The sequence below is a fragment of the Neofelis nebulosa genome, chromosome 8 (assembly GCF_028018385.1).
Source record: "Neofelis nebulosa isolate mNeoNeb1 chromosome 8, mNeoNeb1.pri, whole genome shotgun sequence".
Lineage (NCBI taxonomy): Eukaryota > Metazoa > Chordata > Mammalia > Carnivora > Felidae > Neofelis > Neofelis nebulosa.
The window spans coordinates 33,892,964-33,911,835 of record NC_080789.1 but is presented as its reverse complement, the minus strand read 5'-3'; the positions used below and the strand labels follow the sequence as shown (position 1 = coordinate 33,911,835).

General features: G+C 36.8%; 1 protein-coding gene across 1 annotated transcript in view; it reads right to left on the bottom strand.

Moving 5' to 3' along the window:
* The window catches only part of RASSF9 (Ras association domain family member 9), a 32,463-nt gene extending 26,017 nt beyond the window's left edge, over positions 1-6,446 (bottom strand). Inside the window, exon 1 of the mRNA XM_058741875.1 lies at positions 5,924-6,446. Within this exon, the coding sequence (XP_058597858.1) occupies positions 5,924-5,970 (47 nt within the window). The 5' untranslated portion in view covers positions 5,971-6,446. The remainder of the gene's footprint in view (positions 1-5,923) is intronic.
* Between the last annotated feature and the right edge of the window lie 12,426 nt (positions 6,447-18,872).

The following is an 18,872-nucleotide window of genomic DNA, read 5'->3' as shown; positions in this document are numbered from 1 at the left end:
CAGCATTATTTTAAGTATTATGTAAACCACTCAGAACAGTGGCACATAGTGTTATAAGAAGAGCTAGCAAAGGTGGATTTACCCTGAAGCTAGCTAATGAAGCTTAAACATAAGTGCTGCCTCATTTGCATAGCTGTTTTCCCCAGAATAATCTTAGTAATACTTTACTCATAATTGTGTATTCTATTAAAGAGCAATCCTCCTCCAATTGCCAAACCTGGATTTTCCTTTGCATGCTATCATTATTGTTGTTCTTGCATTAAAAAGATTAAATATTTGCCCTAGGGCACACAATTAGTAATGGCAAATGGGAGATATAACCCAATGCCTACTGGAATCCTTCCTTCCTTCCTTTCTTCCCTTTTTCCCTCCCTCCCTTCCTTCCTTCCCTCCTTCCTTCTTCCCTCCCTTCCCTCCTTTCTTCCTTCTTCCCTTCCCTCCCTTCCCTCCTTCCTTCCTTCTTTTCTTCCCTTCCTCCCTCCCTTCTTTCTTTCTTTTGAGAAAGCACAAGCAGAAGGAAGGGCAGAGATTCAGGGAGAGAAAATCCCAAGCAGGTTCTAGGAGCCTGATTAGGGCTTGATCTCATGAAACCGAGAAATCATGACCTGAGTCCAAATCAAGAGTCAGATATTTAACCAACTGGGCCACTCAGGTGCCCCTGCTGGAATTCTTATTTTTCTGCCTAGTTCTAGAATTTTCCGTTTGTGTCATGAACGACAATTTTCTCACACAAAGAGAATAAATCCTCATATCATGTAAGAAAACAAATAGTTCCCAATCATATTTTCCTGTTATCTCAAAAAGAGGAGGCAATGTTCCACACTTTGCAGTGATATCTATAATAGCCATTCACCATCATCTGCCAAACCTTACCCATATACACACATGGTTGCACTCAAGGAACATGAAGGGAAATAAGAGCGTTTCTTGAGAAGAATGACTTACCCTGCCACTTGGTTTGTTTTCTATCAGAAGCCTGGTAAAGTCTATTTGTCAAATAGGGCCATTCACCATTTGAAAGAGAGGAGCTGAGCCTAGGAGCAGGTATAATGAGAGGGCAACCTTGAATTTAAGGATTCATTCTTTAAGTTATCTATGCGTCCACTCAGTGAAAATGTACCGATGTACTCTGATCCAAGTACTGTATGGGGACGAGCTGTATTTGAAGAGTATATGTTGAATTCATTTATTCAATCAACAGATATTTGAGAACCTATTCACTGATTATCTAGGTCCCTGTTCTTACTGAGTATACTCAACAAGAATTTTTTATAGATCTCTTAAGTCACTTTATTCATAAAAACAGAGGGCATTCTAGCCTGCAGATATAAACCATTGAGGATAATTTCCCTTGTTTGTCAGAATATTTTATCCTCATTGATCATTCTTATTCTTAAAATATGTTGCTTATCACTGCTGAACATGTACCCAAGATTCTATTCTATCTACACGAAGTAATTACTTTGCCCTTGGGTGACCATTCACATTAATAATTTTTCTTAAATGATAATAAACAAATATGCAAATGTTGTCTAGAAGGTGTATTATTATAACAGGTTACACAGGAATGACAATCACAAACTATTTTTTTAAAAAAGGAAATCTTATATGTGTGTGTGTCTTTTGCCAAAAACATGTCTTTAAAAACTCCTAAGAAAACATACATTAAAGAATATTAGAGCACAGAAGCATGTTGAACAGTACAGATAACATATTGCCTTGTTTCAGAAACCCAATATGCTAGAGACAAAGAAATTCCCTATCAAGAACTGGTATCCACATACACCCGGAAGAGGTAAATATATGCCCCTCCTCAACTTTATTCTATTTTCAGAACTAAAATGAAAACAAGAGAGACACACTCTTGTGAATTTTTAGAACTACTATCAGATCTCCTGGAACTGCATACCAATCAAATAACAGCAAAACTTTCTGTAATGTGGTCCAGCTAATAAAGATGTTCTTTAAATCAAAATGTTAACCAGCTATAATTTTAAACATTTTTCTCAAAAAGTCCATTTAAGAACATTTCACCTTGACATGTTTCATGAATTGATGCAGTACATAATACAAGATCTTATAGAGGATTTTTAAGTTGGCTGATAGTTGTTTGAGCAACGATTCAAGATTTAACCTAGAGCTCAATTTCACTGCCTTCCCTGCTCTCGGTATATTTTTGCCAGGGATAAAGCATTCCAGTCATTGTTCCTAATGGGCTGTCTGTTGCCAACCAAGAACTACTTAAGTTACCAGGTATCATCAGGGGAAATCTCTTTCAGAAACTCCTGGGCACTAAAAAGATGCACATACTCAAAAACGTGGCATTTCTTAATCCAATTTCAGGAACATTTTAAGTGTTTATTTGAGGTTAGACAAAATAGTACATGATAGCTTTCCATTCTGCTGAATTCACAAATAACCATACTTCTAATTTCAGAGAAAACATCCATCTTGCCAGCAACTTTTATCCTAACCGCAAAACTTATTTCTTCCTTCTGATGAAACATCTATGGCATTGTTACTACAATTAGAAAATTTAAAAGGTTAATTCTGATCATGAACAGCAAGATTTTCGACTGGCTCCATTTCTTTTATTTATATGAAAGGTAGAAATGAAAAGCATACAAAGTTTGTGTGCCAAAATATAATCATTTGTGATCATACATTATTCTCAAATTCCCAAGAGACTGTTGCCTCATTTTTTAAAAAATTTAAATGCTTCTTAAAATTTAGAAAAGATTATCTGGTGGGGTAGGATTAACTTGGTGTCCAAATCTATAAAATTATTTGTGTATTTATTTGGGTTTTAGATTTTACCCTTTATGAAGTATTCACTTTTATACAATACTTGCTGACCTCAGATGATGAGCACAGAATAAAATAGTAACAAGGTTTTTATAAGGTAATTTATAAAATTATATAAATAACTGTATTACAGATCCATAATAGGCCAGGCACTGTCCTACGCACAACACAAAATGGTGATTACACAGATACGGCACTGCCCTCTCTAAGCTTTACAGTTTATATTTTCTTTCTTTTTTTTTTTTTTTAATTTTTTTTTAACGTTTATTTATTTTTGAGACAGAGAGAGACAGAGCATGAATGGGGGATGGTCAGAGAGAGAGAGGGAGACACAGAATCTGAAACAGGCTCCGGGCTCTGAGCTGTCAGCACAGAGCCCAACGCGGGGCTCGAACCCACGGACCGCGAGATCATGACCTGAGCCGAAGTCGGCCGCCTAACCGACTGAGCCACCCAGGCGCCCCTACAGTTTATATTTTCTATAAGATTTTCTGCCTCATGCTTTGAAAAGACAGAAAGAGAAGAGATCCGGAAAAGTTTGATACAAAACTTTGCCAAAATTTCATGATCTCAAATTCCTGATATTTCTTCTAGTAATCTGTATTTTTTCCCTGCTGACAAAGATGCATTTATGGTCAAATTGTAGAAATTTTACTTGGAGAAATTAACTTGTAGAAATTATGTATCAGGAGATACACAAACACTGGAATTCTTCCTCTGCATTCTACAAGGAATTCTATACTATATATTTGAGGAATGGCTTATCAGATGAATGTTTTATCACCAATCACATTTGCTATCAAAGGATGAGTCACCTGTCATATAAGGAAAGATATTTAGTTCCTATATGTCCAAGTAAGATTATTTAAGCCATTATGGAATGCAGTAAACAAAATGATAGACTTAATCATGTAACTAAGTTTCACCTGTAGTTTCACCTTTGAAAAGGTTAAAAAAAACAGAACAAAAAAACACACAAAAATATCTCATCTGTAGCAATACTGGACACTGAAAAAATATATATATTTATTCTATCTCAAAACACCCATGGTTTATGTGCTGCTTAGTTTGAGATATCCATATTTTATCTTTCTGACCACTGCTGTGGCTTAAATTTCTCTTAAGGCTTGGAAAAATACAAATTCGTAACAGGAAACACTCAATTATTAGAGCAACTTACACATATCCTCACTATTACCGCTTTCATCAAAACACGTTCACAATAAAGCATCACCACTGGGAACACCATTCCATTTTCTCAGAGAAACCTGAAATACTATTAAACTCCGCATTTTTTATTGTTCTCTCCATTTTTCTCACAGTTTTGTATAGAAAATATCATATTAAAAACTGTTATACACACCTCCCTGAATGAAAGCTAGTTTAATGGTAGAGGGTACAGTGGCAAAATTGAGATAGCGAAAGTGGACGCACTTCCCTGGGCAAACTCTCAGGGGTGCACACAAGGTGATATTGAACTGTTATTTGGCTTACCATTGACAGAATTCTAGAATTAATAGTAATCAAAATCAAAAACAAAAACACACACATGCAACAACCCTGAACTACACAGGTAGTTAGTATTCAGAAGGCATGCCAAAAACACAACTTGTTTTATAAAACCACGAACTTTTCCCCAAGTGATTTTTTATATATTTTGATCGCATTTAAACAAACATACTTCAAAAACAGTGCTACTGAATAATCACTTAAAAAGCAGGAAGACTTTCTGTAGGCAAAAGAAGCCTTCTGGAATATTTTTTAATGCATTGACAGTAGGAAAATACAAACTTATTTTTAATAGCCATTACTAATATATATTTTTTAAATAATCAGACATATTTCTTTATTGTAACCTATAGTTTCACTAATTACCAGAAATGCCATATTTGTGACACATTACCAAATCATTAGCAAATAAAACTGGTTTAGAAAGTTTTGTAGTACTAATTATTGTTGCTTTAGTTTCTTCAGAAAACTTAACTAAATCATCGATACATTTGGAATAAAAACAGGTAGATATTTAAGCTCAAAGTATGGAGCTTTACTTTAAAACTGTATCACTATATATTACCATGCAGACACCTTAAAATAATTGTATCATTTCCTACCATGTAATTGTATGCTTTTAAGTTTACCCTAAGTAAATTATGACAAGTACAAACAGGCATGATGGAAAGAAGAGTTATCGAAAAGCCTTTATTCCAAAATAAATACATTTTAAAAGAGTAAAGCCCATGTCTAAAACGATCCTCAAATTGTTTTGGCATAAAAATGTAACATTTGAAGTGTTAATAAAATACTTAATAGGGCTGAAACACACATACTAACTCAGTGAAAATCTGTGTGTGTGTGTGAGAGAGAGAGAGAGAGAGAGAGAGACAGAGAGAGACAGAGAAAAAGAGAGAAATACATTTTTTTTTACACATTTACACTATGGGCATTGCAGGCTTGAAATAGCAAAAAAATCAAACCAAAGTAAAATTCTAATAATGCAGACAAAGGAGGACAGCTGACTGAATCCTCCTTTGGTGCCTACAACCACCTAAAGTTCCCAAAGATACTTGAAAGAATCAGTTCACAAAAAGTTTCTCTACAAAGTATTTTCACTTTGGGAACTTACCAGGTTTCAGGAATGCCCCACTCAAAGGGGAGCCAAAGCATTGTTTCCGGATTGTATCTACAGCTGTGTTTTTCCTTCTACTTAGTGGCCAATAAATTCTAGTTCTATCTTCATCAAAAATTTAACCCTTCCTATAATATGCTAAAACTCTGAACCAAAATGAAACGTGCCTTCCCACTTCTCTCAAATATGCCCCGCAACACAAAGAGAGATTCTGATGATGCTAGTTGTGGAACCAGGACTGGTCAAAGGGGGAACAAAAAGAATATATATGGTTTTTTTTTTGTTTTTTTTGTTTTTTTTTTTTATTTTCAGTGATCCTTGAGGCCACTGAGATCCCCGTTACTGGAATAATAACCTCACCAGTTGAGTATAAATACAAAACCTTATTCCCTAGAGTTTTTCCCCCTAACAGTTTTCATCATAATCTAATTGCATAACAAAACATAACACTTTCACACAGAAGCCCCCGAGGACACACACGCTGAACTTTACCTGTTTTTATGCCGAGTCTTCAGCAAATTTCTTCCAAAGGGAGCCATGGTCCCCCAGGCAAGCGAATAGCAAGGACCGTATCTCAGAGTTATCTGGGGTGGGGGGTGGAGATATCTGGATTTCGAATTGGAGGGAGGAGGGCTGGAAGCTTCCTCTTCACCTCCTCAGACGGTCCTGGCTTTCAGCTCATTAGCAGCAGGCTCAGAGAGTTGCTGGTAGTTGTGCAATTGCTGCCTGACTTTGAACTGCTGGATTGTTGTGGCTGCTGCACCTTTGGAGACCTGCCCAGCTTCAGCTTCGAAGAAGGCGTTTGGAAGCAGGAAAAGAAAGAGAGAGAGGAGAGAAAGAGAGAGAGAGAGAGGAAGGGAGGGGGGCTCTATTGTGTTCTGTAGTTATTTGCAGACTTGTTAAACTTTAAGAACTGCCAACCCCACGGGCATGGTAATACCCATGGAATGGGAATTTCACTCCCTTTGGAAACCCCCCTCCCCCGCTTTCCACACCCAACCACACAAGGTGAACTGAACACATATAAAAGGATTAAAAGTAAATACCCCCACCTCCCAACCAGCTCCAGTCTGTGAGAAGTAATCTGATCGTAGCAAGCAAGAGTGGGGGCCAAGAACTTTCTGTCTACCGATTCGACACAAAATTCCCCTGCCCAGAGGAGGGGGGGAGGGGGTTCAGGGCTCTAAAATGCGTGGAGGAGGAGCGAAGCCGGAGACTGGATCAAGGTGGACTCAGAGGAGCCCCCGAGTTCAAGATTCTAAGAGTTTCCCCCAACCCCACGCATCCACACTTTTCAAGTTCATTTTCCGAAAGTTGAAGGACCTAAAAGACCAAAAGGCTCCAGGGCTGATCACAGCACGGGCAGTCAGAACCAGACGGGATTTGGGGTGTTTACACCGACCACTGCCGCATCTTTAACATTACTGAGATTTGGGGGCTGTGTGAGTTTGAAGGAAGAGCCAGCCAACTGTGTGCTCCTGCCTCTCAAGTAGTGAACTTGGAGGAATTCGTGGAGCTTGAAGCTCGCAGTGAAGGTCTAGCGGTGAGAGGAGGCATCACCTGTTCCCACGCGAAATCGAACCCACGACCCGCGCAACCTGGCAGAGCTGGGCGAGTAGACGCGGGTGCGGGAGGCCAAGGTGCAGTGACCACCGAACTCCCTTGCGCCCGCCACGCCGCCGTGGGAAAGCGCCGTCCAAGGGCCAGGGCCCGCATAATTTCCCCAAGGACATCAACGCTAAGATTTCGGGGCCCCCCACCAACTCCTTTCCTGCTGACCCTGGTCCGGCCCTATCACTTCCCCTCCTCCCACCAACGCCAGCTTGGCTTCCCAGGCTAGGGGAGGGAGCCAGGGAAAGGAAGTGTAAGGACTGTGGGTTCCCTCTGGCTCACACTTCAAGCTAGCGGATCTCTGGACCTTGGCAAAGAAGCAGGCATACACTTTCTTTGAATCCTCCTCACCCCCAACAACAGCAACCAAAAGTGATCTTAAATGTTTCTATAAGTTTTATATGCATTGATTTAGACAAGATTTCACAGAGCTCAAAAAAATCATTTCCCCCCCAATAGTTACTATCATAATTGCTCTCCAGTTCTCCATATTTTATATATTATATTTCTACATGTATATAAACACATATGCATTTTATATGACGTTATTTTATTTTAAATTTGTTATGTATTTTTTCTAATTGAACATAAATATTATATATAAATTCCAATTGTTATAAATTAGAAAACATTACAACAGCTAATCCCTCAATTCAATGACTTTCTCTTCTATTACTGGAAGAATGGATAATTTTAAGAAAATATACTCATCTTTTATTTTATTTTTTAAAGTTTATTCATTTTTGAGAGAGAGAGACAGAGCATGAGCAGGGGAGGGGCAGAAAGAGAGAGACACACACACACAGAATCCAAAGCAGGCTCCAGGCTCTGAGCTATCAGCACAGAGCCCCAACTCACGAACCATGAGATCATGACCAGGGCTGAAGTTGGAGGCTTAACTGACTGAGCCACCCAGGCACCCCAAAAATATACTCACCTTTTAAATGGATCTATGGTAGTGTTACCAGAGAAAGCCTTTAAACTACTAAAAGCAGAAATGATATGTTTTGTTTTATACATATATGTTACATACACACACACACACACGCACACACACACTTTGTATACAACATAATCTTCAGTATACGTTTGTTTCAGTTTTTTATTTTATTTTACAAACACATCACAAAAACAATGATTTTAACTATTATGGATGATTGTCCAGTTGTTCTAAATTGTTCAAAATATAATCCCCTGAAGCTATACTGTTTACTTATTAATATAATGATTAATATAGTTACTGATTAATATAATGATTGCAGTCAATTTACAAAGAATTTTGCATTTACAAATATCTCTGTGTTTCCTGTAGTTTCGGTTCTCCACCCTTATTAACATTACTTGTATATACAGTTTTCATTTTTCATTAAGAGAGTTTTAATGGAACAAGAGGAAACAACATTACATCTTTATTAGCATAATCTTAGGTTGAGTTTCAAGTTAGCACAGATGAATCTCATTTAGGATGTTATTATTCCTCACATAAAATATTCTATTAATACTATTATGACAAACCCTTTGATGGGTAAGAATTAAACACAAAGTGTTAATGTCCTTTAGATATTAGAAGCTGAAAGGAATAGAAAACATGAGCACTAATACTTAGATCGAAAAATAAGCAAGTAACAAATTAGAAAAAATAATAAAATCATGTTCTAAAATATGAACTTTACGGGCACTTGGGTGGCTCAGTCAGTTGAGTGTCCTGCTTCAGCTCAGGTCATGATCTCATGATCTCGTGGTTCATGGTTCGTGGGTTCAAACCCACACATTCACACATGGGCTAGATGCTGTCAGCCTGTCAGTGCCCAGCCTGCTTCGGATCCTCTGTCTCCCTCTCTCTGCCCCTCCCCCACTTGTGCTCTCCCCAAAATAAATACATATTAAAAAATAAAGTAAAATAAAATAAAATATCAACTTTATAAGTAATCAGATATTATATGGATAGATTGAAATGAGGTCTTATTTTGCACCCACCAAATTGCATGATTTTTAAAATGATGAGGCCCAACTCTGTCAGTATGATGGTCAGAGTGGACTACTCCTCATGAGTAGTGCAGATAGCCCTATTCCTTGTAGAAATGAATTTGGCTATATGTATCAATAACCTTCAAAATATTCGAAGTCCTTTATCCAAGTTTAATATCATATGAATTTTTCCCAAGGAAATAATCATTTTCATAAAAAACCTTATGCTTATTGACATTCATTTGACAACTAAATGATATATTGTTTACAAAATGTTGACACATAGTATTAGACAAAGTACTATTTTTTGTACATGGTAGAGAATAGTGTGAAAAATTATCTCAACTTGAAAATAAGGCAAACTAATGAAAGTGTATCCTTTCAGTGATATAGTGAAGCATTGTCTAAGAGTTCCTCCCAAAGATTCTGCAATTCTCTGGAATAACACATTTTTTTAAACTCACTATTTACTATTGATTGGGCCCAGACTCTGTGAGATTAGGTCTTAAATTGCTTTGTTCTGTTTTTAAAGGTATATTGCAAATGAATTTCGTTCAGGTTATGGTTTTATTGCCCTATAGGATATCAACCAATTTAATTTTTTTTTTAATGTTTATTTTTGAAAGAGAGACAAAGACAGAGCACTATCGGGGGGAGGGGCAAAGAGAGAAAGAGACAGAATCTGAAGCAGGCTCCAGGCTGTGAGCTGTCAGCACAGAGCCTGACATGGGGCTCGAACTTGTGAACTGAGAGATCACAACCTGAGGCAAAGTCAGTTGCTCAACCAGCTGAGCCACTCAGGTGCCTTGGACATCAACCAAATTTATACCCAACCTATTTTAATTTCAGCATATTTTTATTTTTATTCTTTAAATTTATTTATTGTTGAGAGCAAGAGACCATGTGTGGAGAAGATGGGAAGAGGGAGAAAGAGAGAATCCCAAGTAGGCTCCATGCCCAGCAAGGACCTTTAGGCAGGGCTTGATCCCATGACCCTGGGATCATGACCTAAGTAAGCTGAAACCAAGAGGCAAATGGTCAATTGACTGAGCCACCCAGGCACCCCATACATTTCAGGTTTTTTTGAAAATTATACTTTTAATAACTCTAAGCTTGCATCAGTTTTTTTTTTTCTGAACCAATATTAGTTTTCATAGAAGAAAGATGGTTACTTATCTCTGCAATCCCTACTTTTCTTAAAAGGTGTAATGTGTAAAAATGAGTTTTGATGGTAGCGAATAGAATAGTTAGAATGTCCTTGCACTCATCTATGAATATGAAGCTCAGGCAAAATAAAGAGCTATTACCTTACATATTTAGATTAACATATGAAAAATCAACAATGGAAGATGGTACATTATGTGTAGCGAAAGAATGAATACTCTCCAATCAAAGGAAGATTATGTACTCTGTGGCTGAGTTGATATCAATGGCTAAACAGTATGAGAATATGTATTCTGATGGAAAACCTGTTTTGAAAGAGCAAAGAAAGAAAAACGAAGAAACAGAAAATAAGTATGTCAACTCTTCATCTAGTAAACCCAGCCTCTCTTTGTATTAGAAAGTTTTTTTAATTGAATTTTTCCCCAGTTGTATAGAATAAAATTGGCATGCATCACTGTTTAAGTTTAAGGCATACAGCGGGATGGCTGGACTTATAGATATTGTGAAATAATTACCACAATAAGTCTAGTTACCATCCATCAACTCAATAGGTACAATAAGAAGAGAAAGCAAAAAAGAAAAATAAATATTTTTCCTTGTGATGAGAAGTTTGAGGAGTTACTCCCATAACAACTTTCATGTATATCATGTGGCAATGTTAACTAAAATCATCATGCTGTACTTTATATCCCTGATAACTATTTATCTTGTAACTGGAATTTTGTACCTCTTGACCACCTTTTTCCAATCACCCCTTCCTCCACTGCCCCCCACCTCATTTCTCATAACCACATTCAAGGCTTTCTGTTATTATGTGAACTTGTCTGCCTTTTAGCTCTAGCACATATGATTTCATTTAAAGAGTAGTAGATATAGGGATTTAAAGGTCATAAGTTTTGAAACTATGTCGACAGGGATCCAACTCATAGCTCTGCCACTTTCTGGTAAAGATCATGGATAAATTAATTAACTTAAGCCTCAATTTTCTGATCTCCAAAATGAAAAAAAAAATGATAATAATGCATTCTCATTTTCCATTAGATGCAAATTTAAAAGAATTTTTTTTCAAAAATACTGTTTTGTGCCAATGTGTTGTATTCTTATTACCAGAAATTTACTCTTCACATTTTAATGATTACTTTGGCTTACTGGTATAGTTATCATACACATCGGTGCTGGTAAGAGCCAGTTTTCCCCAGGGCCTGTATAAAAAAACAAAAACACAGTAAAGCTGAGATGCTAGATCTTGGCTTATACACAGATACTTAACTCTGAGCTCATTTGTCACCACTTACATGGTAATCTGTGAGGAAATAACACACTACATGGCTTGCTATAATCAATCAGTTTATCTGATTTACTCAAAAGCCCATTCTCAATTAACGGAAAAATAGATATGGAGCCTGTTTTGTTTTTGTTTTTGTTTTTGTTTTTGACAACTGAAGACTCAGAAATAACTAAAACTGACCAGAAGAGTAAAATCAGACCTGGAATGAGAATCTCTGGACTATCAAGACATGGCAAAGGGCACTCTACTCATTAGAGCATTGTTTATAGTGGAAGATAGAAAACCACCCCCAAAAGTTAGTAGAGAATAAGTAGCTAAACTGAACTCCAGAGCCATTATTATTAATATAATTGTGATGGCTCCAATGAGTATCCGTCTTCTGAATTTCCCTCCTGTCTTAGTTGTTCCTGATAATAGAAATCATGTTTAAAAATTGGAATGGATGTGACTTTTCTCACAGAATGTTTTGATTAATGGAGCTGGTGTTATGGGTTGTGAAATAACCTATCTAAAAGATTAGAAATAAGTATCTTGGGGCGCCTGAGTGGCTCAGTCGGTTGAGCGTCCGACTTCAGCTCAGGTCATGATCTCACGGTCTGTGAGTTCGAGCCCCGCGTCGGGCTCTGTGCTGACAGCTCGGAGCCTGGAGCCTGTTTCGGATTCTGTGTCTCCCCCTCTCTCTGCCCCTCCCCCACTCGTGCTCTGTCTCTCTCTGTCTCAAAAATAAATAAAAACATTAAAAAAAGAAAAAAGAAAAAAAAGAAAGAAGTATCTTGTGTAGTTTAGGAAAAGCCCAGAAGCAGAGATTCCATTTCATTCCTTGAGTTCTATATTCCTTTGCTTCTCCAGAAAAGTTTAGAATGGCACTTCTAAGCTTTTGTAGGACTTATATAATAATGCGTCTAATTAGTCATCCAGCTTCAATAGGCAGCTCCAAGCTTTTAATTAATTAAACAGTATTTGAATAGCTGACTAGTTGGGTGTTGTCCAGATACCCGTGTCCTAAATAAAAGGCCAAATTTCTTCACTTACTAGCCTTGGCTTTTATTAACTCTAATGAGATAAAGTGACAAATCTGTATAAGGGTGGTTGCTACTGGAAATTGCTCAACTTCAAAGTGTTCAAAGTGTTGTGAAACACAGATACTTTAATAAAATTAGATAGGTGCATGTCAACGTATGAACACCCTCAAATATACATTCACTTACTATACAAAATAATAGAATCATTATATCCTGTTGTAGTGCTTTGCACAAATCACTTTTATGCCTGACATCTCATAATTATAATCTGCTCAGTAAAAAGAACATATTATTTCAATTGTATAAATAAGTAAACCAAGGTTTGAGCCATGGGATAAACTGATTTCACTATTGCTCAAAACAAAGAACAGTTAAACTGGAATCAAAGATGATTTTAGGGTAGGTAAGAAACAGATCAACTCTGTTTCAAATCTCTCATTATATAAATGAAGAATTTGAACCTCAGAAAAAATGCTCTTGCTCATGAACATGTGTTAGCATAGAGTAGAACCAAGAATAGAACTTGTGGACTATGTTAGTAACTCAGATACAGGTTTTCAGTTAACATATAAAACAGAACAAGATAAAAATCTAGGGATTTTTGTAAGCAGACCTTACAATTCATCCATGCCAGGACTCATTTTTCTACTAAGGGAAAGGTTTTTGAGTTCAGAAGAGAATAAATGAATATCCAAACTTCACACTTCACACAGTAGTAGGCTTGAAAGACAATTCTCAGTATTCTTTTTAAATTATATAACTGTATATACTCAGTCTCTTTGCAAGTATTTAAATAACATGGGTGTGAATTTCACAGGGCTAAATATCCTCTATTTCCAGTTTTACAAAGAAAGGAAATAGTTGTAATCCATTGACAAGAATTTTCATGAATTCATGAAACATTAGTACAATTAAAAAAAACAGTAAGTCTTATAAAGATATATGATGTGCAAACAAACTAGATATTTGTTCGTTAAATTTTAATGTGTCAAAGACTAATGATTTTAAAATTCATAACTCTCCTTTAACAAACATGGGATAGATAGGGAAAGAAAAGGTATTATCATGTTTCCAGTTGAGATATTAAGTTAAAATATTAGTTAAGATATTAAACCACTAGTTTAAGATATTAAACTACTTTAAATATTAAGGCCAAGCAAAGGTTGATTCAGAGAATTGGTTACGAAGGTGTTGTAAAGAATGGAGAAACAGAAGCAGAATACCAAGAAGCTGCTGGCATATTTGTGCTGGAACCCATGAGCCAACAATGACTTCTTAGGTGCTAGAGAAACTTCTTTGACCTTCCATTCCTGTTAGAAAGTCTGCTCTTTTCAAAAGCCCTGAAGTAGGTACTCCAACAGAGAAGGGCCAATATTTGCATGGTTCTTGGCTCCTCCTGCTTTTCAAACCTCTGCTAATATTTCTCAATGTTAGAATTTAAGGGTAAGTTGTCACTTAATCCTTTAGTTTGGCAAAGTGTCTCTGAAATACAGTTTGTGGACTTCTAACCCTGTTGGCACAGGAGGAAACGCAGAAGGATATGGAGCTGAGAATAATTAAATCATGCACAATTTGACATTTGGTAGTTTTGCAATATATTGTTATCTGGAAGATTACAATGACAAAAGACACATCTTGTATGTATGAACTAAGTGAGGATAAAACAATTCAGGACCGTGGTACATACTTCCAAAGGAGAGAGGCTGAATAAAGGCAAAGCTATTGGATATGTCTGATTATATGATTGATGTAAATTTAAAAATATAACAATGGGTGCTCAGAACTTGATAGTAGAAAACTTCTAGTTAATATTCCCTTCCCTCAGGAAAGGAATACATGTACTAAGAGAATGAACTACTGCCATATGAGGTCATTCCTACTGACTTAGATCATGAGTCCTGGAATCAGACATATCTGAATTTGAATTTGGCTTCTGTTATTTAGTGGCTCTGTGATATTGGGGCATTGAGTTATTTCAACTCTCTGAACCTTATTTTCCTAACTAACCTCAAATGGATAGAATCCACACCTAATATTATTGTTGTGAAAATTGCAATAGGTTGCATACATAGTACACTTAATACTTGACCAAGTACATAGTACTTGACCAATAAAGGTTAGCTCGATCTCCTGCAGTTCCTGCCACCTTGAGTTTGTATGATTCAGTTTAAGATTATTATGTTAGAATGGATTGTTCCTATACAGAATTAGGATCACTAATTTTCTTTTCTTACCTCTTCAACTATTCACACACGAAAATGCTAGAATTATTATTTGTAAGGAATTAAAGTTGGTGATCAGTCTTCAGGTCTGACTAGGTTATAGATAGCATCAGTAAATATTAAAGATGAGTAAGCATTTTTACAGGGGAAATAATTTAAATATTCTTCAATATAGAGCACTTAAATATGTTACGAAGAATAATCATTTGTTGGTTTAAGACCATGGGGTTTACTTCAAATATTATTAATTCCAAAATAAAAATCTTATATCTGGTTTTCCCCTTTGATATGCATCATGTGAGAGATTAAAATTAATTTGTGGTAATTTGAAGTGAATATTGTGTAATAACAGATGCTAATGATTTTTTAAATGTTTGTTTATTTTGAGAGAGAGAGAGAGAGAGCGCACACACTAGTGGGAGAGGGGCAGAGAGAGAGGGAGAGAGAGAGAGAGAGTGCACACTAGTGGGAGAGGGGCAGAGAGAGAGGGAGAGAGAGAATCCCAGCAGGCTTCATACTGTCAGCTCTGAGCAAGCCCGATGTGGGGGTCCATCTCAGAAACCCTGAGATCACGACCTGAGCTGAAATCAAGGGCCAACACTCAACCAACTGAGCCACCCAGTCACCCTTAGATGTTAATGGTTTTTAACAAAGGTTAAAAATAGTTAAATTATTACTGTTGAAAAGATCCAAACATAATCTTAAATTTACCACTCATTACTTCTTACCATGTATTGTTCATGTTTTAAAAAACACATTGACTTGAAGCTAATTAATTATTTGATATAATAAATATTTATTGGATGACTAGAGTATTGGAAGAAAACCTACTATTCAAAGATGGGAAGGCGCAGTTCCGGCTTTTAAAAAGCTTGACTAGAACAGGAAAAACAATTACAATATAAAGGATCATTGCTTGAATTGAGCTATTCAGAAAGTACAGTGGTGACATGGGAGGGAAGCAATTAAATCTATTAAGGATAGTTGAGAGAAATTTTAGTAAGTCTGAGAAGGAAGTATTAGTATTGCTATTTTATAGATTTGACAACAATAATGGTTTAAAATTATAATACAATTACTCGCCTGGCCTTCGGATTCTTTTTCTTAATTGATACTTAATAAAGTATGTATTAATTAGATTTAGGAATGTTTTATTTTTAAACTTATTAAAGGTTGTGTGAGTGCAAGTTTAATTCACTATACCAGCAGCCGCCTTTCCTCTGATATGGAGAGCATATTAGCTTCATATGTGTCAAAACACTAATACCAATTGTACCGTGTCCCCCCAAAATTAATATGTTGAAGCTCTGACCCCCAATGTGACTTAATCAAACATAGGGCATTAAGGAATTATCTAAATGAGGTTACATGAAGTCATAAGGGTGGGGCCTTAATCCCATAGGACTAGTATCCTTATAAGAAGAGAAAGGGACACAGAGCTCTCTCTCACTGCAAGCACACACAGGAAAGGGTTATATGGACACAGAGAGAAGGTGGGAGTTTACAAGCCAGGATGAGAGTCCTCACCAGAACTGAATTTTCTGTAACATTGATTATGGACTTCTAGCCTCCAGAACCTTGAGAAAATGAATTTCTGTTGCTTGAACCACCCAGTCTGTGGTATTTTGTTATGACAGTTCAACCAGACTAATATAACAATAACATGAAGCATATGAACTTGGACTAAGTTTCCTTTAGGAAGAACATCACAGTATCTTTTCCCCTTTGGGAAAAAGAAAGAAAAGCTACTTCCTGTTACTTCCTGTAATGTCAAATAGTATTCTGGGAGAAGAGGTGGATGAGTTGGCATCTGGATCTGGGAGCCTTCTGGGCTGTTCAGGGTTCTTGGTTCACACCTTCTTTTTGAGACTCAATGTTATAGACTTTCTCAATGAATAAAAGTGCCATTCTGGACTGAAAGGGTACCAGAGTTGCTAAGAGTGATTCAAATCCGACTGTCAGGAAGTTTGCAGGTTGTATCCTCCTCACCAGAGTACTCTATGCAGCCTTGTAAGGGACGACTCCTGGAAAAGTTAGACACAGCTGCCATAGCTTTTCGAATTCTAGCTAAGTTTTTTAGTGTAGGTTAGGAAGAAATGTATGATTCTCAAAGTTGCCTTTTCTACATTTTCAGGGATCTGAGCTTGTTTGCAGTGGGCACAGATCTGACTTTGTGGATCCAGTCTTTGAGGCCAAAACTTTGTGAGAGCAAGAGCAACACGGGCAGGTAAAAAGAGCTGCAAGTAAGCTATTCACGTTTTCAAAATTCCCTTCCCAGTATTCTATTAGCAGGTCTGCTTTGTTTTTATAGATGAAGAGGAGGGAAGTGAAGGAAAAGTAGCTGATATTAGATTTCATGATGAATATAGGTATTTATTCAAATGATTAATAGGAGATATATTGAGATGTCGTTCCACTGCTACCCCAATCTAGTGACTTAGATCTTATAGATTTTCATGTAAGTGTAGGAGAATGTTTAAATAAATGTCACCCCAATTACAGATAACTCCATGAATATTAAAAATAAAAAGTTATATATATATACAATTTGAAGAAATGATAGCAGTAATCACTTTCCTTCCAGTTACCCTATATATCAAGGATTGCTAAGAACAATGCCTGAGGTTGTTAAGCACGTGATACTAATGAATATAGTGGCCTGGATAGCTCTAGTGGATCATCACTATGCAGAATGTGGGTCCATTATTTCTATATATTTTTTTTATTTTTTTCAAGAGAATTCATGAAAATCTTGATTTTTAAAAAAGTTTTTATTTAAATTCCAGTTAGTTAACATACATGTAATATTCATTTTGGCGTATAATATGGTGATTCAACACTTCCATACAACACCTGGTGCTCATCACAAGTGCACTCCTTAACCCCCATCACCCATTTAACCCACCCCCCCTACTCACCTCCTCTCTGGTAACCATCAGTTTGTTCTCTACAGTTAAGAGTCTGTTTCTTGGGGGGCGCCTGGGTGGCTCAGTCGGTTAAACGTCCGACTTCGGCTCAGGTCATGATCTCACGGTCCATGAGTTCGAGCCCCGCCTAGGGCTCTGTGCTGACCTCTCAGAGCCTGGACCCTGTTTCAGATCTGTGTCTCCCTCTCTCTCTACCCTTCCCCTGTTCATGCTCTGTCTCTCTCTGTCTCAAAAATAAGTAAACGTTAAAAAATTTTTTTTAAATAAAAAAAAAAAAGAAGATAACACAAAGAAATGGAAAAACATTCCATGCTCACAGACTGGAAGAACAAATATTGGTAAAATGTCGATACTACCCAAAGCAATCTACACATTTAATGCAATCCTTATCAAAGTACCACCAGCATTTTTCACAGAGCTAGAACAAACAATCCTAAAATTTCTATGGAAACACAAAAGACCTCAAATAGCCAAAACAACCTTGGAAAAGCAAAGCAAAGCTGGAGGCATCATAATTCTGGACTTCAAGTTATATTACAAAGTAGTAGCGATCAAAAGAATATGGTACTAGCACAAGAATAGATACTTAGATCAATAGAATAGAAAACCCAGAAATGAAACCACAACTATACGGTCAATTAATCTTCAACAAAGCAGGAAAGAATATCCAATGAAATTTTAAAAAATAAGACATCTTACGGGGCGCCTGGATGGCTCAGTCAGTTAAGCATCCAGCTCCCGTTCTGGTCATGATCTTACGGTTCGTAGGTTTGAGCCCTGTGTCAGTCTCTGTGCTGACAGCTCAGAGCCTGGAGCCTGCTTTGGATTCTGTATCTCCCTCTCTCTCTGCCTCTTCCCAGCTCGTGCTCTGTCTCTCTGTCTCACGCTCAAAAATAAACATTAAATTTTTTTTTAATATGCCATGTTACCATATTAAATGCATGGCCAAAATTATTATTTTAAAGATTCTAAAGCCGAATACAATATTACTGAATGCAGAGACCAACCGGAGTGTTCCAGGTTGAGATCTTACTATAAATTAACAATAATCGATTAAGGAGAGCTATTCAAGGCCACCTGACAAACTTCACTGAAAGAAAATTAAATTCATTATTATATATAAAGAAATAAGATCTTAATCAAAGAGACATTAGCCAGCTACTGAAATGTAGAAAAGTAGAAAGAAATGACTTGCCCAAGCAATGTCAATACAAGTACCGCCCATCCCCAAAATCAATA